Here is a 19,766-nt window from a genome sequence, read left to right as displayed (position 1 = left end):
AGAAGATAAGTAATTTAGGCAGCTGAAAACTGAATATTTAACTAAAGACAAGAAACACTGTTAGTGGTTCAATGCAACATTAAAGTAAATTTAACCCAAAGGTACCTTCTCAGGTAACTTAGTTAGCTTAAGTTACTTAAGTTAATAAGTAAAGTAACTCAGTTGTACTTTCCATGTATGACCATGTTGTGCTAGCCATTAGCTACTTTATACAGCTATCCCGCTACATTTCATTAGACAATGCTGTGCTTTTACTCCATTACATTTGTCTACCAGCTGTACAAGTTAGATTTTGGATGAAAAACAATATGCACAACATAAACATCAAAATCAACCAAAATAATGTGATGGGCTACATTAACTCAGCTAACAGTAAATCAGGTTGTTAAAGGGATAGTTCTGATTTTCTAAGATTGGTTTGTAATGGGGTGCTTATCCAAAGACAGTATATTTCAAACAGTTGATGTAAGTAGGTCTGTATGTGGTAGGCCATTCTGATGGATATTATTCCCTTACAAAATGCCCAACTCATAATTTAACTCTTTTTAGAGAGGTGGTAGGCCATTTTGATAGATATGCCAGCCTATAGAGCCCCATTGTGAACCCCCAAATTTTGAGTACCCCAAAGTTTACATTATTAAAGCATAGTATGGGTCCCCAGCATTAGTAAAACTGCTGGTTGCTAACTTGCATATGTTGGGCAATTTGCATAATATGCCTAATATGCATAAATACTGAAATACTGACAGTATTTCAGCCACTGCTTGGCCATTTTGGACATTATTTGGGTGATTCTGGGGACTTTTGAGGATGCTGAATCCATTTCTGATATTTTCAAAATTCCGAATTTATGTTTTAAACCAGATATCTGCATATATTAACTGCATTTGGGCTGATTTAGAATATATTGTTATTCAATTTAGAAATTTTTGAACTGACTGGATTAAAACAGGTAACTTAATATTTAATGTATTTGAAATAACTTACATAACTTTAAATTAGTTATAAATAGTACTATATTTATTAACACATGAATAAAGCAATGCTTGAAGTTAACATTTGAATTCACAGACCATCACACTGAGTTGAGGCAGGTAGCATGGCGAAGGTAGTATAATAAAGTCATGTTTAACAGGCGGGACACACAAGTCCTCTAAACAGTTGTTGTTTTTTTAAACAAAATTATATCCAAAATGATCATATATGTACACTAGTTACATATGTTATAACAACTGATCAGGATTCATCATCATCCTCAGAGACACCCTAAAACCAAGCACATAATGTCCAAATTGGCCAAGCAGTGGCTGAAATACTGTCAGTAAATATGATTATGCACATTTATACAAACTAGGTAAATTATGTAAAATGCCCAACATATGCAAGTTAGCATCTAGCAGTTTCCTAATGTTGGGGACCCATACTACGAATTTGTCACATAAAACTTGAAAACTGTAAGTACATTTTTCTAATAATCCTTATGTACTTTATAAGATGGAGTCATTTTACACCATGGTATTGCTACTTTTAGTTAAGTAAAGGAGCTGAATACTTTTCTATCACTTCTGTTAGCCTCTCCAATTGCTATTTAAGCAGGCACTTACTTGGCAATTACCTGCCAGAATAGAAAACCAGCAGGAGTAAGAGCTACTAAGTTCAATGTGTCAGTTCACTGTCGGCAATCCATTACGTGCTCACCCCATGGCCACTAGCCTGACTGCAGTCTTACATAAATTCAAACTCAAAAAAAGCCACAGGTGTGTTCATTTCATTATTCAGTCAAGACATCAGACTGCTGCCCCGACTAGCTGGTCAATTGCTCTCCCTTGTTAATGTCTTTTCCATCCAGCAAACCTAAAGTGCTATTTTTTTCAAATGTCTCCAAAGTGAGCCTCACGTGTCATCACGGAAAATTATTCAAGCACATTCACTCAAGTTTTTTACTTGTGTACAGTTTTGAGGTCATTGTGCTTAACTTGAGTGTTTTATACCTACGCCATGTTTCAGAGGGAAATTTCGCACTTCTTAATATGTATTTGACATCTGTTTGCTTTTCTCAGCATGGTGTCAGCTTATATAAGTTAATACATTGTCAATTGTACACTCAACAATATATAAAGTAGTCAAAGTTAGCATTATTTTAACAAGCTACAACATTAAAAGTCCACTCATGTTAACAATAATATAATGAAATTATATACTCTATATAATGATATGTTACTCTAAAAGCGGTCACTTTGCATTTTCAGTACCTACTTTTGGTACTTTGAAGTACATTTTAAAAATACTTCTGTACTTTTATTGAAGTAACATTTTGAATGAAAAGCTTAAACTTGTATCAGTATTTTTACACTGTTGTGATGCTTCTTATAGTGGTGAAATAATAAATCTACAACAGAAAATTTATCTACCACTATTTTCAACATAAATTATATGTTTATCTTTTTAAAAAATATTTAGTTATTTATTTAAAATATACATATGACAAACTGATGGTTCAAAAACCCTAATTTACATATCATATTATCTGAAATAAACGAATAAACTAACTGAAGTCAACAGACAATTCTTTTGTCTTTTTTTAAAACGCAGACCTGACAAAAAAAATATTTGGTTTCAGCTGACTATTTTCTTTTTTTCTGGTCTTTTATGTTAGCATATTGAATATCTTTGGATTTTGTACTGTTGGTAAGCCCAAAGTCATACTTTGGGAAATGTGATGGATATTATTGTATGTTTTCGTAATGGTTAATCAGGAAATTTGATCAAATAAATCAGTGAAAATAATCGTTGCCGCCCTGCTACATTTACTGAAGAATTTCAGTATGTTTTCCATCACTTGGTTTAATCTGAGTTGTAATTTTATGGTGTTTTGATATTGACAAAAATGTGGTAAATTAGGTCGTTAACTGAAGTCTACCCTGCATTTCCTCACTTTGCTCCTTAGACGTGATCGTTTTAGGTTTAAGCCACTTTCAGCCTAATTGATATTTGTGTTGAGCAAAATGACACTATTAGCAGAATTGTTATGAATAATTTGTGTTTGCCATGTGTTGCCTGATAATTGAATTGTTTAATTATTGATAATTAAGGGGTACAACTGAATTCCCTACTCTTTGTTTGCACGCTGAAAGGTAGTTAACACCCGCTCCTTTGGAAGAAAAAACATTAATGTCACCTTTAGCTTAATGTCTCCTTATACAGTGACGGATGTCTTGGCTTAAAGTAGTAATTAACCAGTTTCCTTTGTATGTGTCTCAGTTCTAGTAATGAGTTGGCTGCTTGCATCACTGTGCGGTGGTGACGTGTGGCGTCTGGGAGCTGTCCCAGGAATCATGGTGCTGAAGCTGCAGCACAAATTCAGCAGCCAATGATCACAGGAGAATCCGGGGATACGGATGCTTTCACCCAGAGCAGGACAGTCCGAAAATCGTGTTGGATTTTAACGGAGGGATTTAAACCCATCGCCTTGTTCCTCGAACATGGAAATTCGATAATTGAGGATGTAAGCTTCACGCAGACTTGTCAGCGACCTGCAGTCTGGCAGGAGCTCTATGAAAAAAAAAAATCCCGAAACTGTGAGTCGTATGGAAATCGGGGTAGCTCGCCAGGTAAGACAGATTTCGCTTCCCAACATGGCACGCCATCGATTGACTTGATTTGCTTTGAAAGACGTCGACAGTAATCTGAGCTCTGCTGATTTTAAAATGTGTCTTTCGGTGTTGTTGGAGTATTTGAATTTCAAGAATGAGCGCTGACATTTTGTTAGTCTGTATCAGTCCATTGTACCAAAGGCAGATTTGATTCGTGGTTTCTGCACTCGTCGTGAATCTGGAGGGAGAAGCCTGTCTAGATAGTTTATGTTGTAGAGAGCAGGCAGACCATTAAGGCCATGAAATGACAGTGGACACTGAGTGAACGAACCGTAGCCTTATTACTTGAATTCATATTCCTATCAATCTAACATTTGATTTTCCTCTTTTAGCGGTTCCATTTATTGAACTTAATGGCTTCAGACACTTGTTTGCATCGATGGGATTTGTTTGCCTTTTGGATTTACATTCTCGTGGGAACACAATAAAGGACTTTCAATTAGAAATATCAACATAGAAAACTAAAAGGCTGCTTTGAACCCCACAACAAAAGCTGGAAAACGCACCCCCACTATCCCATCCCACGGCATATGAAGAAGTGTTTGCTCATGACGGGGACACATACAGTACGTGCTGTTTTCTTCCAGCACCTTTGCATGGTGCTGTGAGTTTGTGGCCGGATACAGCCTGATGCTGCGCAGCCAGGGCATGCTGAAGAGCCGCTGTTGCGTCCTGCTCGGTGACCTGAGGGTGCTCCTTCTCGGGCCACCGGCACCGCCGACACCGCTGCCTCCGCTGACCCCCATGAGCGTCCAAGGAGCGGAAAGCCATGAAACAGGCGTCCCCGTCCCCGACAACAACAACACGTTAACGCGGAGCCACCAGCACGCCGGGGAACGGGTTGCCCCACCTGCAGCGGGAGCCACCGGGCCACCGGGCGGAGAGCGAGCGGGCTGGGTTGATGCTGCAGAGCTGTCGGCGGCCCTGCGCGGCTGCAGCAGCTCCTCTGATGACTGCTCAAAGGGCAAACTCGAGGAGAGGTTCTCCCTCACCAGCTACACGGAAAGTGGCTTCAGGACTCCGGTGTGCCGGATCTGCTTCCAGGGACCAGAGCATGTAAGTCGAGGAAAAACCTGTTTACAGAAATGTTTAAAAAAAAAAAGGACGTATGTCTCTTTGATCTATGAGTTATAACATAAGCATACATTCTCTGAAATTTTAGTCGAATCTGATGGTTTTGTGTTTATGTTACTTGTTCTATGTTAACTAAAGACTAAAGCAGTTGATGGAAATGTTGACCATTTAGATTAAAAAAAATCATCCCTTCCTGGCAGAGCCACTGTTACATATAGAGTTTGTATCACATTAGGCGTGCAGGACAATATTGGCACGTCATTGGTATCAGGAGACATTGGCTTTAAGATGAAATATCAGAATTGTCCAACATGCTGATTTCTGTCAATATCACAAATTACATTACATATATATATATATATTAAAAAATCATTGTATTATATGTCTCCATCTGCTGGTGGGCCATCACAAATATGCATAATACGACGTTAACTCTTCTACAGAAGAGACTTGATGATCAGTAAAATTAGTTGGGAAGAAAGTGGATATGTCTGTATTCTGATATATTTCGCTATATTGGACAACGGCAAAAAATCCAGTATCATGCATCCCTGTATCACATGACAATGCACTGGTCAGACTTCTTTTCCTGTGAGAAAACCCACTCCCAGTGTCTTATTAGGGCATTCGCACAGCTTGAGAGCCCTCTGAGCAGGGATCCCACTGCATCCTGCACTCATCCCTTTGCATGGCTTGAAAAGACAGCTATAGCTAACAGTGGGAGGATAATGAAAGACCTTGTCCCCATGGTTGACAAGTGTGGAGGATACACAGAGATGCAGTAACAACTCATTACAGCCAAACACTGTGAATTCATATCGAAGCATTACATGCGTGAAAAAATCAAATAAAAACCTCTCACTCTGCTGCTCACACGCACCACCTGGAAACAGCAAAAAAAAAAAAAAATCATAATGTGCACAGAACAGGAGGGAAGAGCCTTCACACTGCGTCCCTCTGTCTTTGGGGCCATGTTGATGATAATGTCACACTACATCAATCAGCAGAGGTAAAATCTGAAGGAAGATGGCAAAGATGTGCAGCAATAAATAATATTAAATTATATCAGAGAAGCAAGCACTTAGCAATTTGCAGACGCATTAGTTACAGTGTTCGACAGAGCATTTGAGACCACACTGACAAATATGTCACACCTCACCAATTGGTAACAGAGGTAGGGAGGTTAGCAAAAGTGAGAAGCAAGGTGTAAAACATAACTTTTTATCCGGCGGTCTGTACTCATGGCTGCTTTGGCGTTAACCGAGCAGCAGATTTACTGTATCATTTCATGGTCATTGCACTGTGTATGGTCTGTAATCTCTCTATGTTTCATCAACTAATTACTCCAACAGCAATTCTGTGCATCATTGTACCTCTGAGCACAGACTTTGTAATTATCACTGACACGGGGTCCAGTTGTGAGATTGGAAGACAAGGCCTCACCCTTGTTTTTTCAAAAACTCCAGATAGTCAGCACACTCTGCAGTGCATACAAAGTACCGGCTTCGAAATTCGCAGTGTTTCCCATGGCCTCCTCCAACTCATCTTATCGATGCTTCCTTGAGACATTGCAGCTAGTCAATAGCACTTGATTTCATGCCGTCTTATCATTATGCAAGTTGTTATCCATCACCGGCGTTCCTTTTTCTGTCGTCTCTGCTGTTGGTTTGGGCGAAGTCCAGATATGGATCTGCTGAGGTGTAAATGGGTACAAGGAGAATGATGCTCCATTTGAAAAGAGAGATGAGTGGACTGTCTGTGTGTCACTGTGTGATACAGGCAGTGGGGACATTAGTTATCCTCTGTTCTCCCTTAGCCTCCAGGATGTCACATAGACCAAGGCAGCCAGTATCTGATCTGACAATCCACCTCCAAAACACTTCCATCCCCAAGGCTGAGATACTCAAGACAGAGTAAAGAAGGGAGCGAGAGACATTTCTTTCCTCAAGCATCCCACTAGAAAAGGGCCTTGAGTGTCTGACAGAGGCAACCAATGAAAAATGATTGTACTCTGATTTAATATGACACCAAACGGTGTAATAAGTCTGTGTAATCGAAATTCTGCCTGTGTTTTTTGGTGCCATTTTCTTTGAGGTGCCCTTTGTGATTCACAACCAAAGTCCTGCTATTTTTAAAGATAGTTCCCATCTTTCTTTCCAAATTTGTCTTAACGCAGTACTTAAAACAATACTTAATGCGGTACTTGAGCACCCATAGAAAGGCATTGATCACTTTAATCATTCTTCCTCTCCATACTGGCTATGAAGCTATTCCTTCAGAAGTCTGTAAGCCAAATCTTAGTGGATTACGTCCAATGTCTTTTAGTACAAAATTCCCACTTTGTGTTACTCCCCCTTCTTGACAAGTCAGTAAGGAATCAAATAGGCAATGCAATGCCAACAGACTATCATTTTGATATGATATGATTGATTGATCACTTTATTCTGTGTCATGCACACAAACATGTGTCCAACCCTCATTGGTTTACAGGACACTATTACAGTGTTGTTGCAACAATCAATCCAGAATACATGTAATCTTACTGCTCAGTCACCAAACGTAATACTCTGCCTTCTATCCCAGGCCCAACAAACAAATTATGCTCCGTAAAAGGTTCCCTTTCGAAAACATAGCTCAAATTTTTCAAAATCATCCAACTAAAAGAAATGAACATAAATGGAGGCCATTTTACTCAAAAGTACATCCGTTATATCTTTGCGTGCAGGACAGTAAAACAGTAGAATGAAGCTCATTTTCAATTTCTACTGTGTCAGGTATCAACATAAGTCTGTTCTCCTCTGATGTGTAACTGTGCACTTTGGGATCTTTGTTTTTTGTATAAATTATACTTCACGTAAGGTTCTACATTGTAGCTGTTCTTTATGGGACAGTAAGTTCATAATTTTGGTAATAACTACTTGATGATAGCACAGAACAAAGACTGGATTTTGTCCCCCATTGCTTCCATTAGGCTCACACAATAAAGGGATATCTTCAGGACGGAGGAATGATAACTTAGACCAATAACTCTTGCAGTGTATAAAAGGACTTGAGAGTTTTGTATTAAGATATAGAAATCTTGACCAGTTCTATAAGCCAGACTGCTTTTGTTGGAGTTAAATTATTAATTCCCAGACACAAAATGCACAGAATAATGAACAGCTGAGCCAATGTACTTCAGGTTATTCATGTATTTTTTTTATACACGGCTAACTTGAGACATATTTCAGTGCATTGTCGGTTCTATTTCGCTAAAGGTCAGTGAGAAGCTTTACAGGGGGCTGTGACTTGCTTGCATGGAGCATTTGCTTTATTCAGGCTCATGCTTTCACACTTGATCTTGACTTCGTCCCTCAAAGAATAAGCAATTTCTGTGCTAGGTTTTAGATCATAGAGATTTTCAGGAAACAGTCGTGTAGTGCACAATCTTATAACAAAGATATATAAAGAAGTGATATAAAAGTAATTTAAAGAAATAAAGAAAAGTCATGTTGTGTATGAGGGATCCTTCCCCTGAATAGTCATGCACTATTACATCGAATTGCCCTTTGGGGCTTCTGCTGCCCTGTCCTTACTTGAGCTGCATGTTGAGAATACGTGAGTCCCTGCTGCTTAGAAAAAATGTCATCTTTCCCTCCTAAATCATAACACAGATAATGCACTCACACAGTGTGTTTGTCTGAGACACAATGAGAAGCCTCGAGGGGGAAAGTTAGCATCATTCTTTCTATATGGCCCCACAGTGCAGAGGCATTATGCTTTCTGTGCTCCATCATATGTACATAGGACGGCTCCTCTGCCATTTGTTGGGAATAGGACAGAAACAAGTTACACAAGCACATGACAGGAGCTGTAGACTCATGAACTTAAATGATACACCTTGGTTGCTCTTTTATTCAGTCATTTCTAAAGGGCCATTAACTGTTACTGTAGGCTTAATGGTTCCTGTAAAATAAACAACGAGTGGAACGTCCTTTAGCTTATATTTTATGGGCAGTCATTTCAGGTAAAGAAATGTGAAATCACATGACCTTTAATTCATTTTTTTTTAGCTTTTCCCTCTAACTTGTTGGACATGGTTAAAATGCGCATATGAAGCTGTTTTCAAATGACTCCATTATTGCAGGGACTAAAGAAATGCTTTTGGCCTGAATGTCATTGGCTATTGTAAAAAAAAAATCACTTTTATTCGGTTTCTGTGGGAGCTAGTTTATTATACCACAATTTCCCTTCGCCTAGAGTTAATGGAGTTCACCTGCATTGATTCCAGACCCTTAAGAAATGTGAATAGCCATCTCTAATTTAGTTTCATGTCATTATATACATTTGGAGTGGATCCAATTTTATAAAGAGAAAATTAGGTGCACTGAGGTGTTTTTAGGATAATGCAGCACAGAGTAATGAAATAACACAGCCAACACTATCAGTCTTAAAATCTTCTTATTACATTGTTCTCGTGTGGTTTTGTTTTTTGTTTTTTCTTTTTTTTGAATGATCATTGCTGTTTGATCAACAAAAGGACATTTAGTTATCACTTTCTGTATGCGTGGGCCGTAATGCCACATTTGTTATCAGTCTCTCTTGCTCTCTCTCCAGCCTCAGTTGTACTGGAGTGATCTAGGTTTCAGCTCTTGGCTGCAATCAGGCCAGTCACAGTGAGCGGTCTGAGTCCCACTGGACACGGCAGAAGTGTTCTGGTGCTCCTGCCAATACACTCCCACCCTGGCCATCTGTAGATGGGCCTTTTCTCCTCTAACTCCCTGCTTTTTCCCTCCCTTCTCCTCGACCAGGGTGCTGCTCCGTCTGTCAGAGATGTCAGCACAACGATGCCGTGGAGAAATAATCTGGAAACTCACTGCGTTTTGCATTTCTTCCCACAATTTCTGTGCCATGTTCGCGGTAGACAGGGACAGGGGATATTTAATATTGAATTAACAATACCTTGGCTCAGAAATTGAATGCCTTGTCTTAGGGAGGAGGAGAGCGTTCTTGCTGCAGAGGGGGTTGGCTAATTCATTTTTTCATTCACTACAGACTTTTTGTTCAATCCCATTAAGATTAAAACATCTATACAAGAAGGTCATGCTTTGAATTTTATAGATTCAAGTTTCTTTAACTGCAGGTCAGGACCTTAGAAGGGTGGCAAGCCTACATCTTTTGGGTCATTATCTATATCTAATATGACATGACTGGTAATCTATTTTAATGAGTTTTGGGAGTTTGGGGTGAGAGATTCTAAATGTCTAAAATTCTCCTCAGGCTGAATACGGTTTAAGAATAATGGCTGGTTATGAATATGGCTGAGCACATACTGCTGTGTAGTGAAAACCGTATGATGCTACATTTTGTGATTTTCTTGTTATCGTGTTAGCTGATTGGTTTCAGAGTCTTATTCTTTGATTTTTCTGACCAGTCAGACACCACCGGATCAGCTCAAAGCACATGTTGGCCAAGTTAAAGATAAGGCTAAATCTCACCTTTTACACCTGACAGCAATGACATTCTCCTTTTCAGTAATGCTTTGCAAAAGGAAAGAGCGTTCACAAGTCTCCCATGCCTTTCTCTACCACTGTTATTTTCTTTTTTTGTTGTTGTTGTGGCAATTTCTACATTGTTTTGTTCACTTAAACATTAATATTCCTATTATTACCATTCGAGTGGTCATCGGTCACTTGACAATGTGCTGTCATTTGTCACTTCTGTCAGCTATCAACCAGCTGTGGATGTGTGATGTATCTGCCGCTGCACAGAGGATTGTGGGTCAGAATAGCCAGAGAAGCATGCTGGCATGCATTCTGCAAAATCCGACCAGATGTAGTTAGAACATCCTGGTATCTTTGGCATACCGGATGTTGTTTGTTGTTTTTTGTCATACTATACAGTATAGTAGTATTTGTATTAAAATGCACAAATGGTGTTTCTGCAATTTAAGCCCACGTTGGTAGAAAGATGTTTCATCATATTGCTGTAGTTTTCGCTCTTAAAATGATCATGTAGAGAAAATGCAAGCAGCACTGTTTTCATTTTCACTTTGGACCGTTTCTCTCTGTCTGCCATGACTCCTTCTTGTTGTAGTTTCCAGCAGCATTGACGCATTAGTTTGATATCATTATTTTGCAACGTACAACTGTCAAAAAAAAAAGCAAAAAAAAACCAAAAAACAAAACATGCCGGCATCAACAAAAGCAATCGATAAACTCAGAGGTTTCTGACGGTCCAGACAATTTGGAGCGGTTCTCAGCTGGAACTATTTCTTGATTCCCATTCCTACTTTCAGCTACTTACCGCTTGAAGATGTAGACTCCTGCAGCCGAGAGGTTAACCTAACTAGTTAATGTTGCTTTCAGTTAAATCAATTATACGTTGCTATCACTAGTCCAATGTAGGGGACATTTTAGACCCTATATTTATACCTTATTTATTCATAATTTTTTCATTGTTTTTATTTTAGGGTTTGGTTTTGTAGTTTAGTACTGTTATTGGGGGGGTATTTATTACATATTTACCATTTTGAGTAGCACTGGGATACTGGGATCTTTTATCCTCTTGTCATGTTTTATTCTGTATGTTTTGTCAGTGGATGCCTTGTCCTTTATACTGCAAACCAAACCTACCTGAGTAAGTAGTAAGTAAGTCAGTTATACTAACATCCTGACTGACTGCGCAGAAATGTTATCTCAAGATGACCAGTATGACAAGTAACCGTGTCTTGCACAATGACTGTACCAAATATTGGATGCTGTTCAAAATGTCCTTGTGAATACAAAGACAGAGCAGCCAGACACATTTTACCTTTAATAAAGATCAGGTGCAGGCGGAGAGAGGCACTGAGAACAGAATCTGGAGGAAGGAAGAGAAAAGGAGAAAATTAAATGTTTTTCTATATTTGGTCTGAAGTTACCATATTTACAACTACAAAAGAATATTTACGTATATGTGACAGCTGCAGTAAAGGTGTACATTTAGCGCTGTATTTTGCAGCGTTGTTGGGGTTTGCTCTTTGATAAAAGCCTCAGTGACTAATCCTCCACGTTTCAACTGTATTAGTAATCAAGCATTTTGCCTGTCAACTTGGTGTGAGGCAAAGCTTTCATTTCACACCTGAACTGGTGTTCTGCTATAATATGACAGTGCTATAATGTGTAGTGCTGCGTGCACTCTGTAAGCGTGCCTCTGTGTGTGTGTGTGTGTGTGTGTGTGTGTGTGTGCACTTGCCTTACTGTGGATACAAAGCTCCCAGAAAATCAATAAGCCAGCACAAAGAAGTGCAAAGAAATATAAATGTATGGATGGTGTAACCTGTAGTCTAAAGGGTTAGCTGCAGGGAGTAAATGTGATGAGAAAACAAAGGATTATCAGCTGGTTGATGATTGCTTTAGGGTGATAATTACAAATCACAACTTGAGTCCAGTATTATGAGGCATAAAATTGTAGCAATTTTCTTCTTGTTTTGGTCGATGCATTTCATTGTAATCTGTATACTTCTGCTGAAAACAAAAAAAAAGAATGTATGACTGTCCAAGCACGGTATTCAGTGAAAGTAAAAATATGGAACATATATGTATGCATTTAAAGGATTAAAATAATGAAAAGACCTTGCCCTTGGTTGCTGGTATTGATTAACTGTCTTCCACAGGGGGAGCTCCTGAGCCCGTGTCGGTGCAGCGGGTCAGTACGCTGCACCCACCATCCCTGCCTCATCAAATGGATCAGCGAGAGAGGTTCCTGGGCCTGTGAACTCTGCTACTACAAATATCAGGTCATTGCCATCAGCACCAAGAATCCATTACAGGTGAGCTGTGGGTGTAAAGGGCACCCGGACCGTAGTCATTTAAAAGGAAAAGTGCTGGATGAGAAGCCAAGATTTTATTACTGTGTGTGAAAATATTTACAGAGTGGTGATCATGAGCAAGTTATTGTAGGTTCTTGGAAATCCAAGTTTGTGGCGAGTTAACATTACGATGAGAAACTCATCGTAAAGTACAAAAATGTCTGTTTTGCCATCAGGAGAATTGCTGGGGTTTATGAGCGAAGGGATGGATCGCCTCAGGCCCCTCTCCACTGGGACTCATTTGGATGCATTTTTGGTTTTCAAATCAAAATTTATTCGGGACAAAACACCATTTTCAGGAATCACACTGTCTTGACTGCAGCTCTAGTTTTGCTCTGATCATCAACCGAGCTCTGAAAATGAAAGCTTTTGAATTAAACAAGGCTTTCCCTCTGATCTCTAGAACAGAAAGATTGCAGAAGCAACTTTTCTCTCAGTTTTAGTGGAGAGTGATTGGACATAGATTTTTTTTTGGAGGTTCTTCCAGGCAGCACTGATGTGTGAAATACCGCTTTGTGATTTTGTGCTTCATATATAGCTTTAATCTTTATGTGCAAATGCTAAAAAAATTACAGTTACAAATAACTCAATAACTCACATTTTTTGCATTTGCATATATGCAAAATCATACAAAAAATGACATGAAAATTAGTTTAAAAAAGAGGAAAATTAAAGAATTCCAGTGAGAAATGTCCACAAAACTACATATATCATTATGATGACTACATATTTAAAATAATTTCACAGAAAAATATGTATACTGGGGTTTTTTTCTTTCCTTCCTTCCTCTTGATTTTTTTCCCTTTAATTTTGGTCTTATTAAGTTGCTCCTTGCTTTCTAGCCATGTTTTTGAAAGAAGTCAAACCAGTTTCTTAATGTTTTAAAGGGTTCATTTATATATATTTTTTTTAATTTATGTTTTTTAATCAGTGATTGTATCCATTGACTGTTTCTTTCCTTTGTTTGTTGTTACTCTTAACGTACTCATTCTCTTTTTTCCTCAGTGTTTTTCCAAGTATTCACTAAAGTTAACAGAGAAATGAGCGTGGAGAACAAAGAGCTGAGCGGTTTGTGCTCTGTGTCTTCCTGCAGTGGCAGGCCATCTCCTTGACAGTGATCGAGAAAGTGCAGATAGCAGCAGCCATTTTGGGCTCGCTGTTCCTGATGGCCAGCATCTCCTGGCTGGTGTGGTCGTCCTTCAGCCCGTCAGCCCGCTGGCAGCGGCAAGATCTGCTTTTCCAGATCTGCTACGGCATGTACGGCTTCATGGATATCGTCTGCATCGGTGAGCTGCTATTTCACATTGATTTAAAATAATTTGATCCTCATTATTCCTCCTGGGATTGATGTGTGCTTTTTAAGACTGAAAATGATATTTAGGGTGTGCAATCAGGTACATTATGCATTCATCACACGAAACAAACATAATGTCCAAGGTTTTTAGTAGAGTCAATAATTATTCCCGCCGGGCATGGCATTAAAAGTTAACACTATTGACAATCAATACAACCAATATTTACTGTTATTTCATGTCAATATGAATGTGTGGAGTCTTGTCTTATTACACTGGCTTGTATTTGTATTGCACACGATTTGTTTGGCCACTTTTGTCAATATTTATTGCGGTTTTCACTATATTACAGTTACTATATTAAAGATGAAATGCTCAGTCACAGCTCAGTCACTCAATCAATTAAACAAAAATTCAACTTTTGAACAAGAAGCATTCAGTTATTGCAGGAACTTGAGTGTTAGTCATAGCATATATGAAAATCTGTTTCAAGGTGCAATGCCAAATTCAGGCAAACTCTGCATTAATATAACACAACGGGGAAAAAAAGATGCATGGACACATTTTTAACCATCTTCTGGATTTGTGTGGGTGTCCAAATTCAAACTAGTAGCAGCCCCTTAAAGCCGGCTGTCCTTCTCTGGAGCCCGGGGGCCTGCATGTTTTGGATGACTGTGTGATGGCATCTCACATTAAGAAAACTCTAGCTGCCACTGCAGCAGACAGCAGGATAAGAGGAAGAGGAGATTGATTGTCTCCGGTTTGGTGGCGAGGATTGACTGTGGAGTCATTAACTCTGCACTTTACAGAGATTAACTTGTCACCTGGCAGACATTAAAGAGCAAAGACCAGACTTTTACTTATCCACAAAGTTGGAGTGGGAGAGACACAGAAGTGAAGAGGAGAGACAGGATTTCATCAATAAACTGTAAATATAGAAGAGGCTGTAAATTATTATATATCCATTTTTAGCAGACTGCTGCAGCGCAGAGCTGTTACTTCTTACATAAGAGAACAATACTTTTGCCATTAGTTATAAAAGGTAATTTCAATTAAAATCTGTTTGCTATATGATGATATAGTCCTGCATACTGGCTGTAGTGGTGACAATGGTATAAAAGGTAATGAGCAAAACATCCCACTCATAAAGTATGTCCCTCTATATCACTTTAAAATGAAAAAAAAGCAGATAAATCTTGGGGTCCAAGCATCTCCTGTTACAGATTGATTTCAATTTTCCAGATACTGAGTTCAATGAACATGAATCAATAAGCAATTTTAAACTGTGATAAGATGTTATCGAACAGCCCCAGAGAACAGATGCATCATTTGCTAACCTAAATCTAAGAGTGGTGAGTGCTGCTGTGTCATAAGTTGTGCCACGTCTACAATTTTTCCAAGAAATAAAGATCTTATCTCGGGGTTATGGTGCGCTACTTAAAAGATGAGTTGTTTTGTTCTGCTGCTCCCTCAGCTAATACTTCCTGCAGGCTTTAACATCTACTACTGCAGAGATATATATCACTTTGTGGTGTCATTAACACTGCTGCCAGACAGCGACATTGTCTAATTGATCCTCTGATCTCCACAGCACTAATTGTCCACGAGGGACCTTCTGTGTTTCGTATCTTCCACCGCTGGCAGGCCGTGAACCAGCAGTGGAAAGTCCTGAACTATGATAAGTCTATGGACAGCGATGACCTGAAGAACACCGCTGTGGAGAGGACTCTGTCTCAGCCCAGCCCCGTCTATCAGACTGGGGTGGGAGTGTCCACCTCCACCTCCTCGCTGATGGTGGTAGCCTCCACAGCCGACGGCTCAACTTCTACAACTGTGGTGGCGGCCGCAGGAGGACTGGGAACACATGTGGACCCCAACAGCGCAGTGCCAGACCAACACTGTCCCTACAACATCCTCCACCTCCTCAGCCACCTCAGGCAGCCGGAGGCCCGCAGCCAACCCAACAATAGCACACGAGAGCTGGTCATGAGAGTCACTACAGTCTGAGGAGTCAGATGAGGCCTTATCGCACATGGAGGTGTACGATTTATGAACCAGCTGACAGTTTAAAAAAAAGTCATATCTTAACTGCATTGGATTAATACCATGTTCTTGTTTGTTTCAAAATGCATCTCTGATGTCCTTACATGGATTGAATAAAAGTCGAAGTTGTTTGATTTGCAAAATTGGTTGGAAAATTGTTATTTTGGATATCAGGGGGAAAGAATATTTGGAAACAATATACAGTGAGAATCTAAGATCAAAGGTTTCCTTATTATTGATCGAAGGCTTTCAACCGCACCTCAGGTGACACCTCAGCCAGCTCTGTCTGATGAATCAGGACTGTGAGATGTTGAAAAATCCTTTGTAAGAGGACTTTTGAGCTTAGATTCTCTTCACCATTACATTTTTACCTGATCATGTGTCTGTGTTACATAATGATCCAAAAATAACAGTTGAAAGAACTCCCTCAGAATTTATTTTACAATAGAAAACCTTTAGATGTTAAAAATCGGCAGCTGGATGAATGATAAGCATTTTCATCATTTAATTAAATGCAGTAGTTTATGCGAAAACTATGACAAACTATTGATACTGATATCTCTGCTTGTCAAATTGATGTTCTGCAACTTTCCTCTATTGTTCACAAACAGTGCATACATTGTGGCCGAGGGTCCAGGTTAACCCTAAGAAACCTGGATGGACATCAATTTTCCTGTGCTGCATTCATACACCTTTCACAAGTATTTAAACCTTTTAACCCTGAGCAGTTGGTAAAAGGCAACAGTCAGCTTAACAAAAAATGTCACGCAAATTGCAAGGCATGAGTTGATTTAAAATTCTTTTTAAAAAAAAAAAAAAAAAAGCTGGGGGAAAATGCCATAGAAATATATTTGGGGCCCGAGCACTGAAAGGTACGAGGACTCTCTTGGAATGTAAGAAATTATTATTATTTTTCCGCCAAATGAATTGTGTTTTTGGAGGCCTAAACATGCTCAAAAACTCATGAATCTTGGTACAATTGGTAAAATTTTGTATTTTGGTGTTTTCGGCGCCCCCTAACATGTTGTCCCTATGGAAAGTTCACATAAAGTTTCAGCTACAATTATGAAATTCGGTACACTCATGTATCGTGCCCAGACGCACAAAAAAACCTCATGGAACCATCCCTCAAACCCAACAGAAAGTCAGCCATTTTGAATTTTGTGCTAATTTTTGGCGATTTCGGACCTCATACTTTTGTCGTCTTGTCATACAGGATTCAACCAATCGACTTCAGAATTGGTGTGTCCATTCTCAACCCCTTGGTGATGAAAAAAAAAACTTTAAAAACTTTTATGGTTTTCACATAATGTGGCGTACAATTTTGATGTCTCACATACAACAGGAAATTGTTGTACATTTGGTGTACATTGTCCAATCTGCCTGAAACATCGTAGCTTTGATAAGGGTCCTGCCCTGAACACATCTGTATGACAATTTTCGCGAGTCGTAATAGCGCAACCTACTGGCAACAGGAAGTAAGCCTTGAGGGACAATTATTGGATTTACATGATATTAATATGGTTTGGTCTACAAATTATGTATACCGAGATTTCTTGGAAATTGTGTCCCCTCCACTGCCACCTAGTGGCCTCCGGAAGTACTACATAATGTGAAATATCTCACCCCAGAGTCCAAACTCTCTGCATGCATTATTCCCAGAGATAAGCGACTGTGTCAGTTGGAGTTCCGCAAGGAACCCCGACATGCATGGGGATGCGAGGGCCCTTTAAATGTTGCTTGCAGCTTTAATTATAATTATTATTGCATATTTGAAATAATTTCACTGAACTGTTGTAATTTTAAGCACCTTTTTCATGCAATTCATTTTTCTTTTTAAACTTTCCCGTGTTTTTGTTTGTTTTGTTCTTTTTTTTTTAAACTAATTTTTTCTTTAATTTTTTTAAAAAACTTTTTTCTAATTAATGGGCCATTTCATCTTAAGTTTCTCATTGCCTTCTTTCCATGTTTTCGAAAGATATCAAGCCAATTTCCCAGGTTTGAAAAGGTTAAACACCTGGTGTAGGTCAAAAGATGGCAGCAGAGATAGTAAGAATTGCAGCTGCTGACTGTAAGCTGGGGAAATGTATAAAGAAGCAATAACTAAAATCTTGTTGTCATTTGAAATGACAGGCAAGTTATGGACCAGTAAACAGGCAGACTAATTAGCAAATCTTATTTTCAACTAAGTCAATGCCAGTTTGATGCACTGGTTTATAATCGGTCTTTGACAGACACTTTTTTGTTCTGGTGTTTTCTTTATAGACAACAAGTTATGCACTTGCTCTTTTCAGATCACAGGGGTTTTTTTTTTTTTTGCTCCTTCTTTATAAAATGGGCTATTTTACAGTATTTCTAACAATACATCAATATACCATTCATCCATGCAACAATGGGGGAAAACCTTACACTAAGGAAAGTCATCAGCTAGTTTGCTTAACTGCTTCTACCAGTTTGTCCATGCATGGAAACACATTTGTGCTCCGAAGCAGTGGTGTCACTTGCAGTACATTAGGTGCGTATTCATGTTCGCATTTGGCTCACAAAGCTGGTGATTTCCCCATCTCTTGGCTCTCACATTCAGATATGCTCTTTGATATTTCTCCAGAGCTCTTGTTTCATGTCCATGAAAGATCAGTTTCATCCCAGGGGACAGTAGACCTCTAACGCATGTTGTAGGAGGGAAGAAACACTGTTAAAAACATGCTCATAGTGGGACGGATATGGGGGAGGTTTATTTATGTTACCTATTTTTTCCCACAACTTCAGCAGACTGACACTGATGCTGTGCATGCAAAAAAGCCCCACTGTGCATTACTACAGTCTTAAATTTGGATGCAGTCTTCTAAAAAACATTTTGATGTTAATATTATCCATTACAAGCAAAAAAAGAAAAAAAGCTGATCATAGTGTGAAATATTTTTCAGGAGCTCTGCCTCAGATGCCTTTGAGCCTTTTCCAACATGCATTACATTAAAACACATCATTAGCTTAAAAATACATCTGATATGAATGAGGAGCTTAATGTCATGCAATCTATTTTTTATTCTTGTCAGTTTTTGCAATGCAGCAGCACTCTGTAACCTTGTCTCATCAATATAACACTTAACTTGTTAAACAAATATCTTAACTGGAAACAAAGTAGTGCATTACCTGCTCTCAGTTTACCCTTTACTATCCCTCCTAATTAATCTGCACATTGCCTGGTGGATGTGCACCCCTGCTGTTCCTCGTCATAATCAAATGCCAGGAGTACAGTATCTGCAGAGAATCAGGTAGCACCATGATTTTCTGATGAATTATTTAAGCCATGAAGTGCTGATATCAATAGGTGGGAGCTGCTGTATAGAACCAGCTTGCAAAGAGCTTGGAGGTCGTGGAGAGTTCATCATGAATCTGCTTGCCTCAGTTCTCCTCACACCTTCTCTCTTTGAACTCACAGGCGCACACACACGACGTAGCTTTGATAACAACTCAAAAAAAGCCCAAATGCATAGGAATTTTGCACCTGGATGGAGCACGCCTCCAGCAGTTTAATTATTTAACTGCGCTCAGTTGAACATGGTTAGATCATTTGTATTTCATGCTTAAATAAAATGCTGAATGTTGAAATTTACGTTGGAGCAAAGAGTGGGAGAGTGCTTTCGGTTGAGCCAGGCAAACAATTTAGACAGTGCTAAATATTCCTTACATTTTCTTCACAGTTTTCTAATATGCGGCGTCTATAAATTTGTGGCTCTTTTGATATTTTTGTTCTAGCACACTCTTTGTAGTGACGCCACATACAAAAAATAGATTGTTGAAAAGCTAATTTTCTGGTCCATCAGTTCAAGCTCATGTTAGCTGTCTGAAGTTTTGCTGGTAGGTAGCACA

At 39.1% G+C, this 19,766-nt stretch overlaps 1 protein-coding gene across 1 annotated transcript; it reads left to right on the top strand.

Moving 5' to 3' along the window:
• The first annotated feature begins 3,301 nt into the window (after positions 1 to 3,301).
• On the top strand, positions 3,302 to 15,903 carry marchf4 (membrane associated ring-CH-type finger 4). Its single transcript, XM_042494968.1, has 5 exons — positions 3,302 to 3,611; positions 3,986 to 4,709; positions 12,364 to 12,519; positions 13,652 to 13,844; positions 15,442 to 15,903. Exons 2-5 carry the CDS (start codon positions 4,284 to 4,286, stop codon positions 15,855 to 15,857), a joined length of 1,191 nt encoding a protein of 396 aa, XP_042350902.1. The 5' UTR covers positions 3,302 to 3,611; positions 3,986 to 4,283; the 3' UTR covers positions 15,858 to 15,903.
• The last annotated feature ends 3,863 nt before the right edge of the window (positions 15,904 to 19,766 follow it).

The sequence above is a fragment of the Plectropomus leopardus genome, chromosome 10, assembly GCF_008729295.1.
Source record: "Plectropomus leopardus isolate mb chromosome 10, YSFRI_Pleo_2.0, whole genome shotgun sequence".
Taxonomy (NCBI): Eukaryota; Metazoa; Chordata; class Actinopteri; order Perciformes; family Serranidae; genus Plectropomus; species Plectropomus leopardus.
Note: the sequence above shows the minus strand (reverse complement) of the source record. Positions and strands in the feature narration are given on the sequence as shown.

Coding starts and splice junctions, on each gene's coding strand:
- marchf4 (XM_042494968.1), top strand. CDS start 4,284: ATGCTGCGCAGCCAGGGCATGCTGAAGAGCCGCTGTTGCGTCCTGCTC. Junction 12,520..13,651: donor GCACCAAGAATCCATTACAG/GTGAGCTGTGGG, acceptor GTCTTCCTGCAG/TGGCAGGCCATCTCCTTGAC. Junction 13,845..15,441: donor CATGGATATCGTCTGCATCG/GTGAGCTGCTAT, acceptor TGATCTCCACAG/CACTAATTGTCCACGAGGGA.